Source organism: Pipistrellus hanaki (genome assembly GCF_964339955.1).
Source record: "Pipistrellus hanaki genome assembly, chromosome: 10".
Classification (NCBI taxonomy): Eukaryota; Metazoa; Chordata; class Mammalia; order Chiroptera; family Vespertilionidae; genus Pipistrellus; species Pipistrellus hanaki.
Genome location: NC_140512.1, coordinates 41,871,017 through 41,892,023, shown reverse-complemented (window position 1 = coordinate 41,892,023; position 21,007 = coordinate 41,871,017). Strand labels below are relative to the sequence as shown.

The 21,007-nt window shown below is 40.2% G+C and overlaps 1 protein-coding gene across 2 annotated transcripts in view; it reads right to left on the bottom strand.

Moving 5' to 3' along the window:
* The window catches only part of KLHL7 (kelch like family member 7), a 41,507-nt gene extending 20,941 nt beyond the window's left edge, over positions 1-20,566 (bottom strand). The window contains exons 1-6 of one of the 2 annotated variants that reach the window (XM_084896539.1): positions 20,166-20,566; positions 9,610-9,712; positions 7,527-7,620; positions 7,085-7,209; positions 3,057-3,232; positions 490-664 (exon numbers count right to left, since the gene is read on the bottom strand). In XM_084896539.1, the coding sequence (XP_084752665.1) occupies positions 490-664; positions 3,057-3,232; positions 7,085-7,209; positions 7,527-7,620; positions 9,610-9,712; positions 20,166-20,285 (793 nt within the window). In that variant the 5' untranslated portion in view covers positions 20,286-20,566. Of the gene's footprint in view, positions 1-489; positions 665-3,056; positions 3,233-7,084; positions 7,210-7,526; positions 7,621-9,609; positions 9,713-19,536; positions 19,765-20,165 lie in introns of those variants that run through there. The other variant, XM_084896540.1, reaches the window with a different exon arrangement.
* Positions 20,567-21,007: the final 441 nt, after the last annotated feature.

Sequence of the window (21,007 nt, the reverse complement as noted above, 5' to 3'; positions counted from 1 at the left end):
ACCCATCTTAAACATATATTAGAAATCACCTAGAAAATCTATGAAAGCAAGCTAGGGCCATACCATAGTGGTCGGCAAACTCATTAGTCAACAGAGCCAAATATCAACAGTACAATGATTGAAATTTCTTTTGAGAGCCGAAAACCTAATAACTAATTTTGCTATTGTTAATGAATTGTAATGAAAATATCTGTGTTTTCCGATGGTCTTAGGCTCTACAGTCCCGACCTACATGTTGAAAACAGCTAGCAGGGTCACCTAAGACCATGGGAAAACACAGATATTTACATTATGATTTCATAACAGTAGCAAAATTACAGTTATGAAGTAGCAACAAAAATAATTTTATGGTTGGGGTCACCATAACATGAGGAACTGTATTAAAGAGTCGGGGGATTAAAATGGTTGAGAACCACTGTTCTAAAGAGTCTTTAAAGCCCATGAAAAACTGTTACACAATCAGGCTGTAAATGGAGTAAAGCAACTCACTTATCACCATCTTGAGGCATTCAGGATTGTCTTGAATAAGTGGTTCGGCTTGTACTGTTTTACTTAAGAAATTCTTTGATATGAGAGGAAACCTGACTTTAGCAAGGATATCAACCATAAATGGCTGGCGATTAGGTTCATCGTATTTCAACCACCTGACCGCAGCATCATAAACCTAAGGGAGGAAAAACAGCATAGTGACGTTCTTAGATGGGCAGGAACATTTACAGTTACCTAGGTTTATACTCACATCGAAGGGGAAGAATCTCATAATCACTATTCCCAATATTTTATTCAAATATTTGCTTTTATACCCAAACAAAACAAAGCCTATATTTTAGAACAGTTTACACATTGCTCTAGTGATTCTTAGGTAACATGTTTTTTAGAATTACTACTACATAATGTAATGACAAGGAGAATGTTGAATTTGTGACTTTTCAAAACAAATTACGTTCCCTTTTTGGAAGGAGATAGGATGTGTATTTCTATTGAAAAAAAAAAAATCATTGTATTGAACATACATTTGGTAACAGGAAAACAGGTTAATTTCCTAAGAGGCGTTCCATCTCAAAAGATATAAAGGTCACCTATGATTTTATTTAATCTAATATTCTTTTTTTTTAATTTTAATTTTTTTATCGCTGTTTCCTGCATGGTTTGTCTCCTCAGTCATTGTCCAGAGGACTCTGAGAAGTTGTAGGAATATGCAGGCGCAGACTCAAGGTCCGGCTTTCTCTCCAACGTTGTGGAAAGGGACTGTACATCACAGGGCTGAGCCCTATGCTTCCCTACGCTAATCTAATATTCTTGAATTGTGAAATGATAGACTTATCTGCTTTCCAAAAACTTTATTATATACAACTTTTATATTTAAAAAGTAAATTACAAAATTTTTATATAAGAATTATTTTCTAGCCGAGACTGGTTTAGCTCAATGGATAGAGCGTCGGCTTGGGGACCGAAAGATCCTGGGTTCGATTCCGGTCAAGGGCATGTACCTTGGTTGCGGTCATATCCCCAGTAGGGGGTGTGCAAGAGGCAGCTGATTGATGACTCTCTCTCATCGATGTTTCTAGCTCTCTATCTCTCTCCCTTCCTCTCTGTACAAAATCAATAAAATGTATTTAAAAAAAAAAAAAAGAATTATTTTCTAAAATAATAGTATGGCATTCATTACACTGTATCAAACAAGTCCAAGTTTATTAATATAACTTGGTTAACAAATCACAGTTTAAACACACTGAAAACAAACATTATTTTATATACCTTCACATCTACCATATAAACATTGAGCTACATAAAGTTGTTAATTTTGGGTTGGCATTAACAAAGCCTAAGCTCTAGCCAAAACCGGTTTGGCTCAGTGGATAGAGCGTTGGCCTGCAGACTGAAAGGTCCGGGGTTCAATTCCGGTCAAGGGCATGTACTTTGGTTGTGGGCACATCCCCAGTAGGGGGCGTGCAAGAGGCAGCTGATCGATGACTCTCATCGATGTTTCTAACTCTCTATCTCTCTCCCTTCCTCTCTGTAAAAAATCAATAAAATAAATTTAAAAACAAAACAAACAAACAAACAAAAAACACAACAAAGCCTAAGCTCTAATCTCCCTATGAGTTCATTTTTTATGGGAATTGGTCTATTTTTTAAAATAAACTTTTTCTTTTGAAATAGTTTTAGATTACAGAAAAGTTACAAAGATAGTTCAGAGTTCCCAATGACCCTGCACCCAGTTGTTAAAATGCTACATTAGTATATTCTTTTTTTTTTAAATGTATTTTATTGATTTTTTACAGAGAAGGGGAGAGAGAGATAGAGAGTTAGAAACATTGATGAGAGAGAATCATTGATCAGCTGCCTCCTGCACATCCCCCACTGGGGATGTGGCCACACCAAGGTACGTGCCCTTGACTGGAATCGAACCTGGGACCCTTCAGTCCACAGGCCAATGCTCTATCCACTGAGCCAAACCGGTTTCAGCTAGTATCGGTTTCGGCTAGTATGATACTCCTATTACAACTAATGAACCACCATTGATACATATTAACTGAACTTTGTACTTTTAGACAATTCCTTAAGGTTTTATCCAATGCTTTATCCAGGAGAGAGCATTTCCCCATCTTTGCCAGCATCTAGCAACCGCTTACATTTCTTGGCTTGCAGCCCCTTCTTCCCATCTCCAAAGTCAGCAATGGCCAGCTAAGTCTTTTTCACATCGCATCACTCAGACACTGACCCTTCTGTTTTCCTTTTCCGCATTTAAGGATGCTTGTTATTCGTGCCACATTTCTAAAGACCCATTTGCTATGTAAGGCAACCTATTCATAGATTCCAAGGATTAGGATATAGACATTTTTGGGGGAGGCACTGTTCTGCCTACCATGGTCCCGAATAGCTTTATCTCTACCACGTGGCCAAACTTTTCCTATGAAACAAACTTTGGGATACTCTAATATGAAAAATACATTATTTTCTAATTGATTCTTCTTCTTGTCATGTATCCCAACACGAAGCATAAGATTTCATACATTCTTACTAAGATAAACGTGAGAAGGCAGTTTAGTCACCTGATCCTCTGCTCTCACAGTCAGAGTGTCCTGGTTGAGGAGATGTGTAACTCGCTTGACATCAAGTTGTAGAAATTCGTCAGTTTTGTAAACTTCAGTAAAATGCTGATGAATAAAGTCATCTGCCGTTGCTTTCAATTCCGGACAGTCTAGACACTCTGCTAGCACACTTATACCTAAACACAGAAAGAAAACGAATAGAAAATCACTTTTAAAAAGCCTAAGCCTACACTGAAGATAAAATCTGACTCCAAGAAGTCTGCATGAATTTCATAAACCCGGGTTATTTTTTCTTCCATTGATTTGTCTATTTTATGCCATCTTATGTATGGCTGATTTTGATATTTTGTAGGACAGACCCCCTTCAACATTTTTTCAAACTTTTCTTGGCTAGGTTAAACATTTTCTCTTGCATATTAATTTTAAAATAAGCTTATCACATCCTACTTTAAAAATCCTAATATAATTTTAACTGGGAAGTGCAAAGCATAGTGTGGAACCTGAAGCAAGTTAGTGCTAACCACATCTTAAGCTTTGGGCTTAATTTTTAAATTACTTTGGGGACAGTGACTGCTCTGCAATCAGGAAGCGCTCCACTTAGGAACATGACATAGCTCATTTATTCAGATTTTTGATTATCAATGTAATTATACAATTTTCTTCACAGAAACCCTATATTTTCCATTCAGCCTTTTCCTAAGCAATTTAATTTTTGTTTGGGAGAGAAATTATTAATTGATTATTAATGTTACATTATCAGGAATCTACAAAGTCCTTACTGTCAATTGGCTAAATTTAGCTACATTCCACTGTAGAGTCAGCAGCTAAGAATATTTTTTTAATGTTTTTGAAGCATTGTGTGTGTGTGTGTGTGTGTGTGTGTGTGTGTGTGTATGAATGACCAGGGAAGGAGGGGAAGGTGAAGGGAGAAAGAAGAGAAGGGAAGGAAGTGGGAGAAGGAGGAGGACAAGGAGGAGTGAGAAGGGCCACATACTATCTCTCTCTTTACAGAAAAAGCTTGCCAATCTCTCTCCTATATAAAACCATTGGTTATTGCATGTAAGCTCCCTTCAAAGTCACGATATCAAATTTTCAATTCATTATCGTGATTTTCCATGTTTCAACTTCATGTTGTCTTCAGATGAGTTTTGAAGCTTTAATATTTATACCCTAAAGGTTTTAATAACTGATGCCTGCTAATAAACCTGTCACATTATAAATGTACTGACTGATACCACACATGGGATTTTCATGTTGAACAGTCGGAGATAACTGTACACTTAGGCTCCCATCAAGATGTCATTTTCACCAAGAACCAGTATTTGTTTATTGACTAGTTTTTGATAGTTGAGTGTTTTGCAATTATGCAATTTATTTAAATACCATACAAATTAATAAAATATGAATATGAAAAGTAGTTGTTTCTATGAAAAGTAATCTTTTTTTCTTAAATATATTTTTATTGATTTCAGAGAGGAAGGGAGAGGGAGAGATAGAAATATCAATGATGAGAGAGAATCATCAGTTGGCTGCCTCCTGCAAACCCCCTACTAGGGATTGAGCCTGCAACCAGGGCATGTGCCCTTGACTGGAATTGGGACCCTTCAGTCTTCAGGCCAATACCCTATCCACTGAGCCAAACCTACTAGGGCTGAAAAGTAATCTTAAGGTTTAAGACAGATTTGAAAAAAGCTCAAAATAAGCATGACCAAGGAAATTGATAAAATCTAGAAAACAGTACTCAGGCTCTCATTAATTTACTGCTCTTCCTCCACCCGTTCCTTCTGAAATTCCTACTTCAAATTATGTCCCTATATCTTCTTTTCTTGTCATTTATCTTTTCAATAATTGTTTCCATTTCTTTGCATTTTTCTTTTGTATCATGAGGCAATTTCCTGTTTGATATTTATGTATTTATTTACTTATTTTTTTTAGGTATTCTATTCTATTTTTTAAATTCAAAGGAATTTCATACTTCCCCCCTAACCCCCCCTTACCCCCAATGCATCCTTTCTATTTTAAGTTCTCTTCCATTTCTTATGTTAAATGGCCATAGGAGCCATTCATTTTGGCTGTTTATCTTGAGTTCCTGCCCCTCAAACGACTAGGTTTTTTTTAACTTTGTACATATGCCCGTTGCCTAATTCCATCAGCTGTCATTGATCCCTTTAGCACTCACAGAAGTCAGATTGTTGGGATCTTCTGGGTAGCAGAAATTGACAACTGATGAAAAATAAGACAGGGGTTCTCCAATCAGCCCTGAGGGGGAGATATGCTCAGGGCTAAAAAGAAAACAGGCTGAAGTACTTCGCTGGGGTACTGAGTAGCTGCACTTGGCTCATCTGGGAGGCCGCTGTCTTTGCCGCAGGCTCAGCCAGATTATCAGGCTCCCTTCTAGGCTGCTAGGCTGCCCTTCCCCCCAGCTATGTAATCAACTGTTGACAGAAGGCATCCAGAGGTCAAACTCCTACATGGTCTCCTCAGAAGCCCAAAGCTTAAGATGTGGTTAGCACTAACTTGCTTCAGTTCCACACTATGCTTTGCACTGCCACATCCACTCCCTATATTATAGATGAATCACCCCAGTAAGAAATTTAGTGAGTTAGGGAAACACACTTTGAGACATCATCTTCCAAATCCTCTTTGAAAATCTTTTTTTTAATAATACATTTTGAGCAAATTTATTTTCATAAGGGAAAATAAATCTCAGGAATATAAATCTTATTGCTATATGGAGCCACAATTTATGGCCCAAGAGATAAAAGGGCTCATCCAAGAGTGTCTCTATTGGGGTTGAAGGCTGGTCTTTTATTCCTAATATAGGAATATTTTCACTGTGTAAACCAATGGCTACCTTCAAAAAAGAATTCCATTAGTATATTCACCTGCACAGCTATTCCCCCCCCCCCCCCCCCCCCCCCCCCCCCGCCACCCCACGCCCTGTCCCATATGGTTCAGTTCCTTTTCTGGATACCAGAAACAATCTCATTCTCATCCCCTTTGCCTGGCTTTGATCCCTCAAAATTTATTCCGCTTCCTTTCTACCTGTCTTCTAAGGTCTTTATCTCTGCACTCACAGTGAGGGGGATGGGTGCCAGGTGGAGTAATGAAACTGTCTCAGAGGAGGGAGCCTAGAAAAGGGGGGACAGAGGAGGCTTGCCAAACTTCTTGAGCATCTCCTGCAACCCTTGGCTTCTTGTCATCGGCACCCCTCATCTTCTCCCGTGGGTCAACAATCTCAGCATTGGCTGGATTCCTAGACCTCTCTCTCTACTGTCCTTGATTCCACTTTCTTTCCTAGATTCCTACCCTGATCCTCTTCTGTGAATCACAGCAAGAGTAGGGAAATGTAATTACAAGGGTCTGGATGTTTGTTCTTGTGGATAAGCGAGTGAAAGCATTCCACACTGCATTCTGGAAAACTCTGATCAACTTTCTCTACTTCTCCTGGTATCAAATACAAACTACTTTATTAATGGCTTTGAAATGGAGTGCTATAGCAGCCCCTTAATTAGTATCTCCCTGGACAGTCTAGGATTTTTTAAGGCTTCTAGTATACAACAGTTAGCAGATCTGACTGTGGAGGGACAGCAGTCAAGGATAGATTACTTGAGTTCCAACCTCAGGTCCTCCACATACCAGCTATATGACCTCAGTAAGTTACATAAACTCAGTTTCCTTATCTGTGACAGATCACAGTAATCATAAGGACTTCAACACAGGTAAACATTCATGTTTATGTTATCATATATCACACACCACCTCCAGATGCAATCCATACTCCTTTCTAGATAAAGAAAAAAATTATTAAGAAAGCTATTTTATATTTTGGAAAATACTGATACAATATTTGATGAGCTCATTGCTGCCCAAGTTAACATGTACTTCTCTAAGCTCTTCTTAAAATGTATTACTAGAAAAATTTCTTGTGAACATGTCTTTAAGATTAAACGAGGATACTTATAACCAGGTTTTTTTTTGTTTTTTTACTAAAAGTTTTATTTTTAAATAGGAATCTGATTTCTTACCAAGACAATTTGAAGCATCAACTTGTTCTTTCAAAAAATCAACACACATTTTCTTTACAGGTTCAATCTGGTACTGGTTTGCTGCATCTAATAAAGACTGAACGTTGTTGCTGTTCACAGAAATTCTGCAAATAAGTTAAAGTGAATATTAATTCTCTACCTTTTTTATTTAAATAATGCTATTGTAGAATGCATCCCACTAGTCACTGAAGTTAAGCAAAAAATTAAAGTTTCAGTCCTTGAATTAGTATGGCAGAGGACCTTCAACTTCCTCCTCCTGTCAACTCCCTCCCTCCACCTCCCCCTTCTCCCCCACCACCAGGGCCAAATCCTTGAAACTTTTCATTCTGAAGAATCTGGAACACACTGATTTGCTAAAATGCTTTGCCATGATAGATCCCAACCTTACCCCTCCACTTCAGAAATAATCCTCATAACTTACCTAGCAGTATAAGCAAATTCCACAAGCTGTTCAATAATGTCAGGTTCAGCATCTTTAAGTTCTACTTCAAAGGACTTTGATTCAAGCATGTTAGCTAAAATGAAGAAGAGAAACACAAATGGCATGAGCACCACCCCAGCGGAAACAGCTTATTCCGGGCCATGTAATATGGAGAGCAATAAAAGGACAGCACTTCTCTGGAAAATACACCAGAAAGCCCAACATTCTTACAATAAAATCAAATTAATTCTCCACACTTGAGATATGCCTGAAATTAAAATTATCTAAGAAATTAAAGAATTAATATACTTCTTAAAAAAAATTAAAAGCAGGTGAGGTTGGGGCGGGGGGCAAGTGAACAGAGAGAAATAAAACTGGACTTAGTATTTTCCCAACTTCTAAAATAATTTAGTAGCACTCTTTTAAATTGCTATGAGCAAAATGCCTCTGATGCTAGAACAAACCTATGAGAACAATGGCCATTATATATATATATAGTCAGCTACAACTAGCAAAGCTCTCCTCCTCCCAAAATCCTGGCAGGTAGATAGATACATTTTATAACTTAATGAAGCTCATGAAACAGTACTCAGTAGAGGTACAAGAACATGGACCCAATTCTCAACTCCAAGTCTAGGATTCTTTCTAGTATTATGTATATATGCAAAAGGCTAAAATGCTAAGTGTCCTTCCACCTGCCTGACTGGTCGCTATGACGCACACTGACCATTTACAGAGAAACCGCAGCATGGACCTGGTGCTGTCAAAGCAACACTCAGCTTCCCCCAAGTGGGACACAGGCCCCACCACCCCCCTGGAGCGACAGCCCACTAAATCACAGCCAATGCTGTCCAGACCCATGGCCAGCCCAGAAATGGTTTCTGTGGGTGTTGGGTAATGATCTCATGTAGCAACACCTGGCTTCTTCTCCCTAGCTACTAACTAGCCTTCTTGCAGTTTCTTTAGCCCAGGAACCCAACTTGCTTTATAGTCAGGTGAAAACATTTACACTTTAACCAAATGTCTGTGAAGCATTTTCCCATGCCTCATCTCACTTGATCCTCACAGAAGTCCTGGAGTAGGTAGATAGGAGTCTCTGTAGAATAGTATTATCTTTTCATTAGCTGGAAAAATGGAGAATTAGAAAGCTTAGAAACTTGACCCAACTGAAAAGTAAGAAATGGTAGACCTTGAAAATGACTTCAGGTTTTCTCACTGTGCAGAATATAGTCAAACACTGCTGCAGTTAAATATTTTACCCTTTGTTCTCCTGTGTGATCTACAATAATAATGTTTCATGTTGATATTTATTGCTGTGTTGCTGACAATTACCTGTAAGAGAAGCTGGGGTGCTTTACTGGACTGGAAAAAGTTTAGCTCCATCAGAAAGCAGATCTAATTAAGCAAGTTTATTTTATCTATGTAAAAGACTAAGTTGACTCGCACATGTACGATACACATAAAGCTCTTGCTGGCACCAATCACACATGTGTGTTTCAATATGTCATTGTTGATCATGAGTTTGATTGACACTTCTATTACAGAGAAAGGGCAAATAGCGATATTAAAATATTTCTAATTAATTTCCTTTCAATGTGCACCAATTCATGCACCGGGCCACTAGTATGTAATATTTCATTTTTATTTAACTTAAACTTGCTGGATAAAATGTCATAAGGTTTATCTGTTCCTTTGCCTTTCTACCAGAAAGTAGCCATTTAAGTAGAAGCTGTATCCCCATTAATAAAGAACTGGGGCTTTTAGGGCTAATGAAATGACATGCCTCCTTTGATTAATCATAACCATGACCACTTTTCAATCTCTTCACTGTTTCATGATCTTAACTTCTTTATAAACCAGAAAAAAAAGGCATGTTTTCATTTACACCCATCTCATTCTCATCCTATATAATAAAAATGTAATATGCAAATGGTTGTTATGTCATGAAGCATAACGACCGACTGCATAACAACAGGATCATGGATCAGCAGGAGGGTGGGGTAAAGGGGGTGGGAGTGGCGCATGGATTCATGAGCATTGCTACTAATAGAATAAATAATATGTTTGACTTTAAGATACTTACTTGTGAACATTAAGTTAAAAAAATGACTGGCTGCTGCAAGGACAACACGATGAGCAGGTATTTTTCTTTCCTGGACCATAAGGATCACATCACACAATGTTTTCTAACCAAGAGAGAGAAAGAAAGAAAATCAAAAGGGGCTCACTGGGCCTGGTTCAGCAAACATATTAAACAGGTGCTTGTCAAATGCTTCATCTCTATTTCCTATTTAAATTTGTGTGTTTTTTTTTTCCAGTACAGAATTTGTTTATAATATGACCTATTTATAAAGAACTCACAGAGTGCTATCATGAGTTTTCTGTACCAAAATCAGGCACTGAGCTTCCTAACAGTTAGGAAAATCTTTATAATCAGCAAAGAAGTAGTCAACTAATTTTTTAAGGGAAGACATTTTTTTTTTTTTTTTTTTTCTGAGACAAATTCTAAGCTATTTATCACAGTGAGATTTTATGGGGACAGTAAATGACATAATGACATTGCCCTTAATGGCTTTTCTTTCTGGCTTAATTCCTATGCACTTATACTTCTTATCCCTCCAACAGAGCTGGCTGCTTGATCTTTATCTATGAGTCTGCTCTGTTTTGTTTGGTAGTTCAGTTTGTTCATTAAATTCCACACATGAGTGAAATCATATGGTATTTGTCTTTTTCTGACTGCCTTATTTCACTTAGCACAATGTTCTCCAGGTCCATCCATGCTGTTGAAAAGGTTTAAAACTTTCTTTGTTTTGCCCTAGCTGGTTTGGCTCAGTGAATAGAGCATCTGCCTAGGGACTAGAGGGTCCCGGGTTCGGCTCTGGGCGGGAACACGTGCCTTGGGTTGCAGGCTCCTCTCGGGCCAGGCCCTGGTTGGGGCTCACAGAAGGCAACCAATGTTTATGTTTCTCTCACATCGATGTTTCTCTCTGTTTCCCTCTCTCTCCCACTCTCCCTAAAAAAAGTCAATGGAAAAGTATCATTGGATGAGAATTAACAAAAAACAGAAAGAAAAAAGGAAATGCAAATGCCTCATTAAAAAATAAAAACCTTTGTCTTTACAGAATAGCATTCCATTGTGTAAATGTATGCTTTTCAAACATAGCAATCTGCTGTTGAAAATGATGTATCCTTGATAAAATCCAGAGTACACACTGCATTTCCTAAGACATTAACCTTCATAGATCTCAATTGAAATAGAAAAACTCAGAATTCAGAGTGGGTGAGCCAAACGTCCATGCAGCACTCTCTCCTTAAACAGCACTCCTCTCAAATGTGCTGCTGATAGGAGCTGGATACCCGTCACTTTTAAACTGTGATTTCTGACAAAGGCCAAAACAGTCATCACTCTAGGTTGCTCAAAGAAGGCTGGATTTAGACTAAGTACTAAAAATGTTGGAAAATTTGAATATTAAAGAAAAAAGTAAGGTTTATTAGAACCATTAGAGATGAATTTCAAGAAGAAAAAAAAGCCCTTTTTGTAAAATAAAATTTCAATTTCTTACTGAAATTAAATATATAACTTATAGGTAAGGATCAGAGAAAATTTGCAGCCTGGGATATGCTAAGCACTCTTAGGAACTGGGAAAATGAGGAAAATAGTATTTTCAGACTAAAAAAATAAAAATAAAAAAATCTATCACTCATAGAAATAGCTCAGAGGACATGGCATTTTGTGGTAACTATTAATCTAGCTTCTGATAGATAAATCACTGCTATTTCCTATTTTATTACTCTAGGAATAAAAATCCAAATAAGACGGTAATGCTTAGATTGAGAAAGGAAATGGGCCCTAAACAGTTGGCTAAAGGATGAACAAAATTTCCCTTTTATGGCTTATTTGAAGATTTTTTTATAAGTCTATAGACTACTGCTTAGAAATTATATGCAGATTACTTAAAGTTAAAGCTATTGTTATTCTAATAACGCCTTGAATTTTAAAAATGTTGTTTCCTTTTATTTGGGGAGGAGGTTCAGAGTAGGCATAACTCTCAGGTAATTTTGCTATAAATCACACCAAAAAAAACAACAATATCCAGGTACCAACAACTAAACGAATGATTTGGTTACCACCAAAACAAGCTGATCAAGTTCCTTAAGAGAAAAATAAAGGGAGCAGGGAAGGAAAGGAAGGAGGAAAAGAATATGGACAGAATAGCCAGCAAATAAGATAAGGGAGGGATCTATGGCTGCTGATGGAAAGTTCCAGAAAATGTAGAGAGCTAAACAAAAATGTAGCAAAAAACCTTTGCAAGGCACACTCAGCAATAGGGAGTTTTAGTGAAGCGAATCAATAGGCACTGGAGGACATTAGGGAAATCAGAGGGATCTTAGAGTAATTTAGTCTTAATCTAAAATTAATCTTTGGCTGGATATTAATGTTGTGTGTGTGGATGGGGTGTGTGTGTGTGTGTGTGTGTGTGTGTGTGTGTGTGTGAAAGGGGAGGGATCTTTTCTACCCAAAGGGTACATTTATTTGACTGTACTACAATAGATCGGTTTCAATAAGAGATGGGACTGATCTAGAGAGAGTTCCCTCCTGCTATCTGGGGAAGGGGCATAACCACAGATAAGAAATTGGAAGAGAAAGACACTCAGTAAAATTGGAGAATGTGAGAGGTAACTAGTCTTGGGTGGAATGAAGAGAAACAAAAAGTACCTGTTGAACAATACAAGTTTTTGGATAAAAACAAGAAAAATAATCCCTGCAATTTCTCTAATTATGTCCCTCATATTAGTTCTATCTTTGTATTAATTTCAGTTTTTGAATAGTCTCTTATAAACAGCACAGATTTTTGTGTGACTTAGTCAAAAGTTCTCACCATCTAATAATATATATTTTTTTAAATTTTAGTTTTTTAATATGGAACGCTTCACAAATTTGCAGTCATCCTTGTGCAGGGGCCATGCTCATCTTCTCTGTATCGTTCCGATTTTATATATGTGCTGCCGAAGCGAGCACATATTTTTAAGTGGTGTTTAATTCTTCATATTTATTACTGATAACTTACGTTTTACCTTATAAATGCCATCTTCTTTTATGCTAATTATTTTTGCTTTCTTGCTGTCTTCTTCTTTAATTGCCAGTTGCTATTTTGGACACATTTTCTTGCTGCACTTTTTTTTCTTCCTTTAGAGACTGACTTACAAATATGTCAAGTATTTGCAAACTGAACTCAGCAGGGTATTAGTCAAATAGGGCTCAAAAAAGTAATGTGCCTGCATACTAAAGGTCAAATATCAGAATTCCATAGCAAACATCAAATTTAATGGTGAAACAGGAAAGGCATTCTCATTCAAGTTTGAAACAAGTGGAAATTTGATATATGATAAAGATACCATTTCAAAACTGTGGTGAGAGGGTGGAGCACAGACAAAGTTTAGGGCAGTAAAACTATTTTGTATGATGCTGTAACAGTTGATACAAGTCACGATATATTTGTCAAAACTCATACAATGTACAACAGAAAGAGTGAACCCTAATGTAAACTATGGTTAATAATAAAGTCAAAATGTTGGCTCATCAGTTGTAACAAATGTATCACACGAATGCAAGATGTTAATAATAGGGGAAACTGTGGGCGAAGGGGTAAATGGAAACTGCACGTTCTGCTTAATTTTTCTGTAAAACTGAAATGCTCTAAAAATAATTTTTAAAAAATGTAGTGAGAGATCAGATAATTGAAAAAAGGTGTTGGGATAACCATTACACTTTTATGGAAAAATTAGATTTCTGGCTCTTAATGTACTCCCTCTTCCCCCGGGGAACGGAAGCACTGGGAAGGAAGTTCCAGTACTTTTCTTGGACTGTTACTTGTGGAAGCGTGACTATAGGATGGGTAAGAGTCTGTTAGTGTCACATGGAGCCAGGCCTCCTGGCTCATTTTTCTTCCATAATTCTGCCCCCAAAGTGAACAGGGAAAAGGGGGGAACTCTAGTAGACTCAGCAGCCCAGTACATCTCATTGGCAAGTGTCTAAAATGTTGTCTAAGAAAAACAATGAAACATTACGTATAGATGAAATTCCTTCTCTATATGCTGCCCAGCCGCCCAGGGCCTGCCAATGCTTGCGATGCTGGCAGTGGCAGCAGCAGAGGTGTGATGGGGGTGTAGCATTCCCCAGATTGCCTGGGTCACCCCCCTCTCCTGAGGGCTCCCAGACTGTGAGAGCCTGTTGATAAGTGATTCCTCCCAGTGAGTTTAGTCTTAGAGTTTATCAATTACAGACAGCTGATAGATTGGCAACCTCTCAACAACAAAAGCCAAGATTTTGTCTTTGAAAACCCTCCTCAAAAATGCAAGTTTCTGTTCTCTTTTTGGCTTGGAACAATAATGTGGGTTAGGATTGTATAATAATGTCAACCTCTGCACTATTATAGAGATAGAAATTTCAGGCTTGTGGAGATGGGGAAGATGCTGTGCTAATCTTAAAAGAGTTCTAGGGTTCCTTTGACTTGCAAAAAAACATGAGGCATATGGCACGCATTACCTTGAAATTGGAGAAATTCAGCTTTAGAGGTATATGAAATCTATCCCAATGGAAGGCAGCCTACACTGCAGCTGTTGAGGAAGCTATCCTGATTACCCAAACACTTAGGCCTATGCCTTTATTGCTGAGACTGAGCAGTATAAGAAACCAGGGAGAGCAGACATTTGCAATTCAATTTAATTTATAGGAGATCATAGATGTGGGAATTAATAAAAGGGCTCATAAGAGTCCAATTTGGGGGATTTTATGTTGCTAGTTAGAATTAGATGCAGTGCTTTAAGTCATGTAGTTCACTGCAGACTATCTGGAACACTATGAATGATAGCTTGAGAAAAAATTGAGATGGGAAATGGAAGTGAACTTAATTGATATTTATCCATTTCAAAGCTTCCTGGAGTAAAAACTTAAATAGTTTCCTAAACTAGTCTTCAAAGGACACACAAAAGAACAGTAATTGACAGAGGATGGCTCGTCAGCATTGAAGATAGAACAAAGCACTCTGTGGGCCAATAAGGAAATAGAAACCCTAAAAGACAAAGTAAACTTGGAAATAAGAACTTACAGCTACTAGGTCCAGCTAACTTCTGTTGGAGTGGGGTGGGAGTCTGGTGTCTGAATTCTACCAATGCAGGAAGTTTATATAAGGATCAATGTCCAAATGAGATACAAAAGATCTTACTATTGACAGGTAGTCAAGTAATCCCCCATATGCAGTGCTTCTCTAATAAAACAAAGTGGAAAAATTGGGCTTTTTTTTTTTTTTTTTTTAAGAAGCCCATATATAGATAGGTCTTTCTACTCACCTCTGCTAACCAATAATCTAAATTTTGGAATCTGCATATTTTTATGTCCTGCAAGGGGGGCGGGGGGAAGATGGCCGGACCCCAATCCAGCTTATAGATTCTACCGTAAGACACAGCTTATGGTCCTGCTTAAGTAGAAGTAGGTGGGCATCCTATATAATAAGGAGGTAATATGCAAATTGACCATCACAACATCACAAGATGATGGTGGTGCCCACAGTGGGGATGGGGCCAGCTGCTCTGTGTGCCTGCCACTGGAGTCCCCCCAGCCCCGCCGGGGGGCCTTGGGTCCTCCTGCATGCCCCCACTGACTGACAGCTCGCTCAGTGTCTTCCAAAGAGCTACCCATCCCTCTCTTCCTCCCTACCCCGAAGCTGAAGCCTGACTGTGGTGTCCAACAAACTGGAAGTTATAACTCCTGTCTTTGAGAGTATCCTCTATTCCTCAGCCGGGGCTGGCTGCTCCATGCGCCTGCTGCTGGAGTCCCCTCAGCCACGCTGGGGACCTCAGGTCCTCGTGCACCCCCCACTGACTGAGGCTCAGGCAAGCAGGGCTGGCTGAGGTGCAGACAAGCCTTGGATGGAGGCTGCCCAGCTGCCCAGGGCTGGCCAAGGCTTGCACTGCTGGCAGTGGCAGCAGCAGAGGTGTGATGAGGTGTTGCCTTCCCCTAATTGCCTGGGTCACCTCCCACTCCTGAGAGCTCCCAGACTGTGAGGGGGTGGCAGGTTGGGCTGAGGGACCCCCCCTCCAATGCATGAATTTTCATGTACCGGGCCGCACCCGGGACTCCAGAATGGGAGGGGCCACGCAATTTCGAATAGCATGCGGAGCTCCTAGTATTTATATAAATTTTAACTAGTTTCCTATCTTCTTTTCCACCCAGAATTGTATAAAAAAGTCTATCATTACTTAGCCCTTAAGGATCTTTTTTTTTTTTTTTTTTTTTTTTAAATATATTTTATTGATTTTTTACAGAGAGGAAGGGAGAGAGAGAGAGAGTTAGAAACGCCGATGAGAGAGAAACATCAACCAGCTGCCTCCTGCACACCCCCAACCGGGAATGTGCCCACAACCAATGTACATGCCCCTGACCGGAATCGAACCTGGGACCCTTCGGTCCGCAGACCGAGGCTCTACCACTGAGCCAAACCGGTTTCGGCCCCTTAAGGATCTTGAAGTGGTAGACGTTACGTCTCATCTAAATCAGCTTAATTGTAAACTACAAAGAAAAGGAAACACAATTTTTTCGATGTTAGAAGAAGTTATTTCATCCAAAAACAAATTATCTCTTTTTGCTCAAGATTTTGAAAGAGAAACTTTGATTCACTTTCCATGCCTGTTAAAACATCGCCAAGAAAATAATTCTGATATTGACATTTCTATTTCAAAGCAACACATTTAAATATGAGGGATGCTTTTCTCAACAGATTTCAGAAATTCAGAAAGAGCTAAGTGACGTTAGCCTGTGCTAAAAAACCTCTTAATGCTACTGTAACAGAATTAAAATTTTCTCCCTTTAATATTGACATTGGCAACTTTGAAATGCAATTGCTGGATTTAAAAAAACGAAGAATTGTGGAGCTCGAAATTTAAACGTCTTTGTGCTGATATGAAAATATTGGAGAAAAACAAATGTGAACTTAGTTCACAGCACAAGTGGTCTGCTTTGAAAGACCTGGAGAAGGAAGATAATGTTGATTTTTAACACCTGGATTCATATAATTAACTGAAAAAACTAGCGTTTGCTGTTCTTTACTTATTCGGGTCTACATATTTTTGCGAATCATCATTTTCAAGCGTGAACCTTATCAAGAGTAAATTGAGAAGTCATCTTATTGATGAGAACCTGGAATCATGCCTAAAATTAAAAACAACATACAAACCTGACTTCCTCAAACTTTCCAAGGAGATGCAAGGCCATTGTTCACATTAGTGTTTGTCAGTCATTGTCATGATTTAATTTTATGGCTATTGTAAGGAATTTAATTTTATCAATAAACATCATTATTAAGTATGATATGAAGTTTTATTCAACGTACCTATAGTTTAATTAAAGGTATGTTAAGAAGGTTTGGACATATAGAGAGGATGAACGAAAGGAGATAGATGAAACAAGTATAGGAGACCAGTGTGGATGGGATAGTTAGAAGGGGTCTATCTCAGCGAATGTACTTCAATCAGATTGAGGACGTTTTTAAGCAAAGGCCAGCTTAGGATGACCCTAATTAAGTTAACAATGTACCTACCTATATAGTTTAAGTTTAAAAAAATTTGACAATCAAAAGAAATTTCAATCATTGTACTGTTGATATTTGGCTCTGCTGACTAATGAGTTTGCCGACCACTGAACTAGAGCTATATAGAACAACATAGATAAAAGTCACAAACACAGTCTTTAAGAAACTAAGACAAGAGTATTTACTGTATGATTCCATTTATATAAGTTTTTTTTTTTTTAAAGTTCAAGGAAAATCTATGGTGATAGAAGAATAATGGTTCCTTTGAGGGGTAGTGACTGAGAAGGACATAAGAAGGGACCTCTGGTTTATTAGTCATATTATATTTCTTGGTGATGGTGGTGGGGTTACTTGGTAACAATTCATTGAGCTGCACTTTGTGATTTGTATCCTTTTACGTGAATCCTCTACTTCAGTGTTTCCCAAACTTCTCTCATGATGAGAATCACCTGGTGGAGTTGTTAAAATACAGATTCCTGAATCCCAACTAAGAAGTGCTAAACTGGAATTTTTGGGAACATATAGGTAAAATTGTATACTTAACTTAAGTGCTCTGAGAGAAGTTTGGGAAACACTGCTCTACTTCATTGGAAAATGCACTTAAAAACAAAAGACCGGGAATGACTGAGAGGGTGATGAAGGAAAAAGCTCCGTAAGAAGTGGAAAGCAAAAACAAAAAAACTGAAGCTGCTGGTTCTGCAGAACCCCCCTTTATATGTATAAGATTGGCTACTACATTACAGAGAGGTGAAATGACCTAAATCATATTATCTAAAAATAATAAAACTAATTAGTGGCAGCCCAGGGATTGGAATTCAGGTTTTCTAATTTCAGTGTTCTCAAATTCTTATAGAAGTGTTTCATTGCCAAAACCGGCTTGGCTCAGTGGTAGAGCATCAGCCTGCGGACTGAAAGGTCCCAGGTTCGATTCCGGTCAAGGGCATGTACCTTGGTTTCCTGCACATCCGCAGTGGGGGGTGTGCAGGAGGCAGCTGATCGATGTTTCTCTCTCATCAATGTTTCTAATTCCCTATCCCTCTCTCTTCCTCTCTGTGAAAAATCAGGAAAATATATTTTTAAAAAATGTTTAGAGGAATCCTTGTCATACAGGTATTCATTACCCTGATTCCCAAAGTACTGAGGTCAGAAGGGTAAGCAAAAATAGTCACCACACAAAAATATTCACAAAAAAACAAAGACACATATGAAATCGGTCCCCCCCCAAACATTCCTGCTTCTATTCCTGCCAATCCCTATCAACTGCCCTTGTCAGTCATTCTTGGCGAGTCTCTCCTGCGTTATGACATTAAATAGAACAACACAAGGGCAATGTAAACCCACTGCAAAACGCACCTACACGTCTTACAAAAGATGCAGGACTCCACGAAGTTGGGAAAAGTGCTACTGGAGATCTGCTGGACTTACAGGCAAAGCCATGGACAAAAGGAGGACCCAGCAGATTAAGGTGAGTTCACCCCCATAGAAGAAATGTCACCCAGCATCCATTTCCCCTTCCTACTCAGTACAGAATCCTGCTTTTTTTTCAGTAACTGTATTTATATTTTGACAGTAGACAAACAGATGTTAATACAGCCCAAAAGCCAAATCTACATGATGTATATAAATCCATTTTAAAACCCAAGGAGCTAAATTATACAATCTCAGGCAATCCCCTCTCCTCAAGCAAGCATGATACTATAACCCACGGGCACCTTGTCTATGCAAGAAATGAGGCAATGCTTTATAACGCTACAGCCCATGGATGAAAGCGCATTATCTGAAGGCGTGGGAAGGCTGGTGGTGTACAACCACCGTAGTTAAATGCACCGGGAATTTGAAGTCGGTGGTGCTGTAAACATAAAATGGTGGTATGGTCACCATGAAAGCAACATGAATGTATACACAAACATAGGAACCTAAAGTTACATAAAATATTGAATCCAGGCATTCACAGCTCTTTCAGAACAAAAGGCTAGGAAAGATGGAAAGGCATTCCCACAGAGGATCTACTGCATTCATGCACCACACCGGGAGCGGATGAACAAAGACAGGATCCCGTCGGTCAGAATTCCCTTACAGAAACCAAAGCTAATATCTGCATAAGGATCTTACATTCCTCTACTGCCATTCCCATTCCCATCAGAACCACTAGCTAAGCAAACCAGACCTGGCAGGTGCCCCTAACAACCTGCTTTTGTCCTTTTGAAAAACTGGGCCTGGCTCACAACACCGAAACATTCTTAACACGTCTCTCCTTAGACTCCCATTTTCTATCAAGTTTACAGAATAAAAAAGTAACCAAGTGATTTTCCTTTTTATGCTCTACTGGTATAAGATGTTATGAAGAAAAAAAAAAAAACCCCACAAAACTTCTCTAGCCTACATTCTCTGGCGTATTAAAATCGGTTCTTTTCACAACCCACCTTTCGCCGACGTGTGGAGACTTTCCCCAATGCGCCTCCTACTACCCGAGACAGAACAAAGAGCCCGTCATCACGGCGGAGGCTCACGGGGCCTTTAAAAGGCAGCAGCACGGCTTGGATCCATGACTGTTTCTGCTCGAAATTAACATGTAGGGGAGGGGGCGGGGATGCTTGTTTGAGAGGATCTAGATTTTCAGGCCAGGCGATGCTTCTCTCCCCTCTTTGGGGGGCTTCTGAGCCCCCCCATCTCCTGACACCTTACATCGCTGAGGAGGGATGGATCCTCGCCTCCCCAGGCCATATAACTACGAGGGCCGAGCTGCTATACCACCACACGGGACTCCGAACGCCAGCCCGGGGAGTCTCCCACGGATCCGACCTGGGAGCCAGGGCATCGACAGACGAGGAGGCGGCGGCACGCTTGCTCCACAACAGTGTAAAGCGACCCTCTGCCAACAGCAGCTGGCTGGCGTGAACATGGGAGGGAGGGGGGGGGGGGGAGACGGAGGAAGAGGAGGGGTCTGGGTCCACAGGGCGCGGATTCCGGCCCAGGGAGCCAGGGATCAGAGTCCGGACCCCGCCGCCCCCTCCCCGCGCCCCGCCGTGCGCCACTCCCTCCCTGGCGGTACCTGTTTCCGCATGTTATTCATGACGCCCATGAAGCCCGCCAGCAATTTGGCTTCTTCTCGAGCAGCAAGCTTCTTCTCAGTCTTCTTCTTGCAGCTTTTCTCCACCGCGGAGGTTGCCATCCTCGGTTCAGCTCGGTGCGAGCCGGGGGGCTGCACGCTCCGGGCGCGCGGGGGCTGCTGTTTACACCGAGCTCCGCGCCTGGGACTGCGGCGGCGGCGGCGCCCGGCTCCGTGCGCGCGGGCGGGCGGCGGAGGCGCGGCCGCTGCGGCACCGCGAGGCCTGGAGGCCGGCTCAGGAGGCGCCGGGGAGGCTGCGGCGCGGGACCGGCCGCCTTCCAAGCAGAGCCCGGGCCGGCAGGGAGCTGGCGCAGTGCGCGGAGGGCCGGGCGCTCTGGAGGCGCAGGGGGAGGGGCTGCGTCACGGCGGCGCGCCGCGAGCCCGGCACGTCCTTCCCTGCGCGCTGGGCAGCCGCGGTCCCGGCCCGGAGCCGGCGCAGGCTAGAAGGGGCGCGTCCTTTTCCCTTGGCCCATGAAATGTATATGTGTACGTGTACGTGTACGTGTACGCGTACGTGTATGTGTATGTATATGCGTATATATGTTTGCATGTATGTATGTATGTATATATGTATATATGTAAATATATATGTACTTATAAATTTATATTACGTGGCGAGATGATACCTTTTTTTTTTTTTTTTATAATTGGGCGGCTGACTACATTAAAGTATCTCCGATTAGTGTCATCTCCCTTGGGACAGGGTTGGTATTTTCTTCCCTGCACTGTTAGAGGTTGGTATATCGTAGGCGCTGAACAAGTTATCACTTTGCTGCAAGTTATAG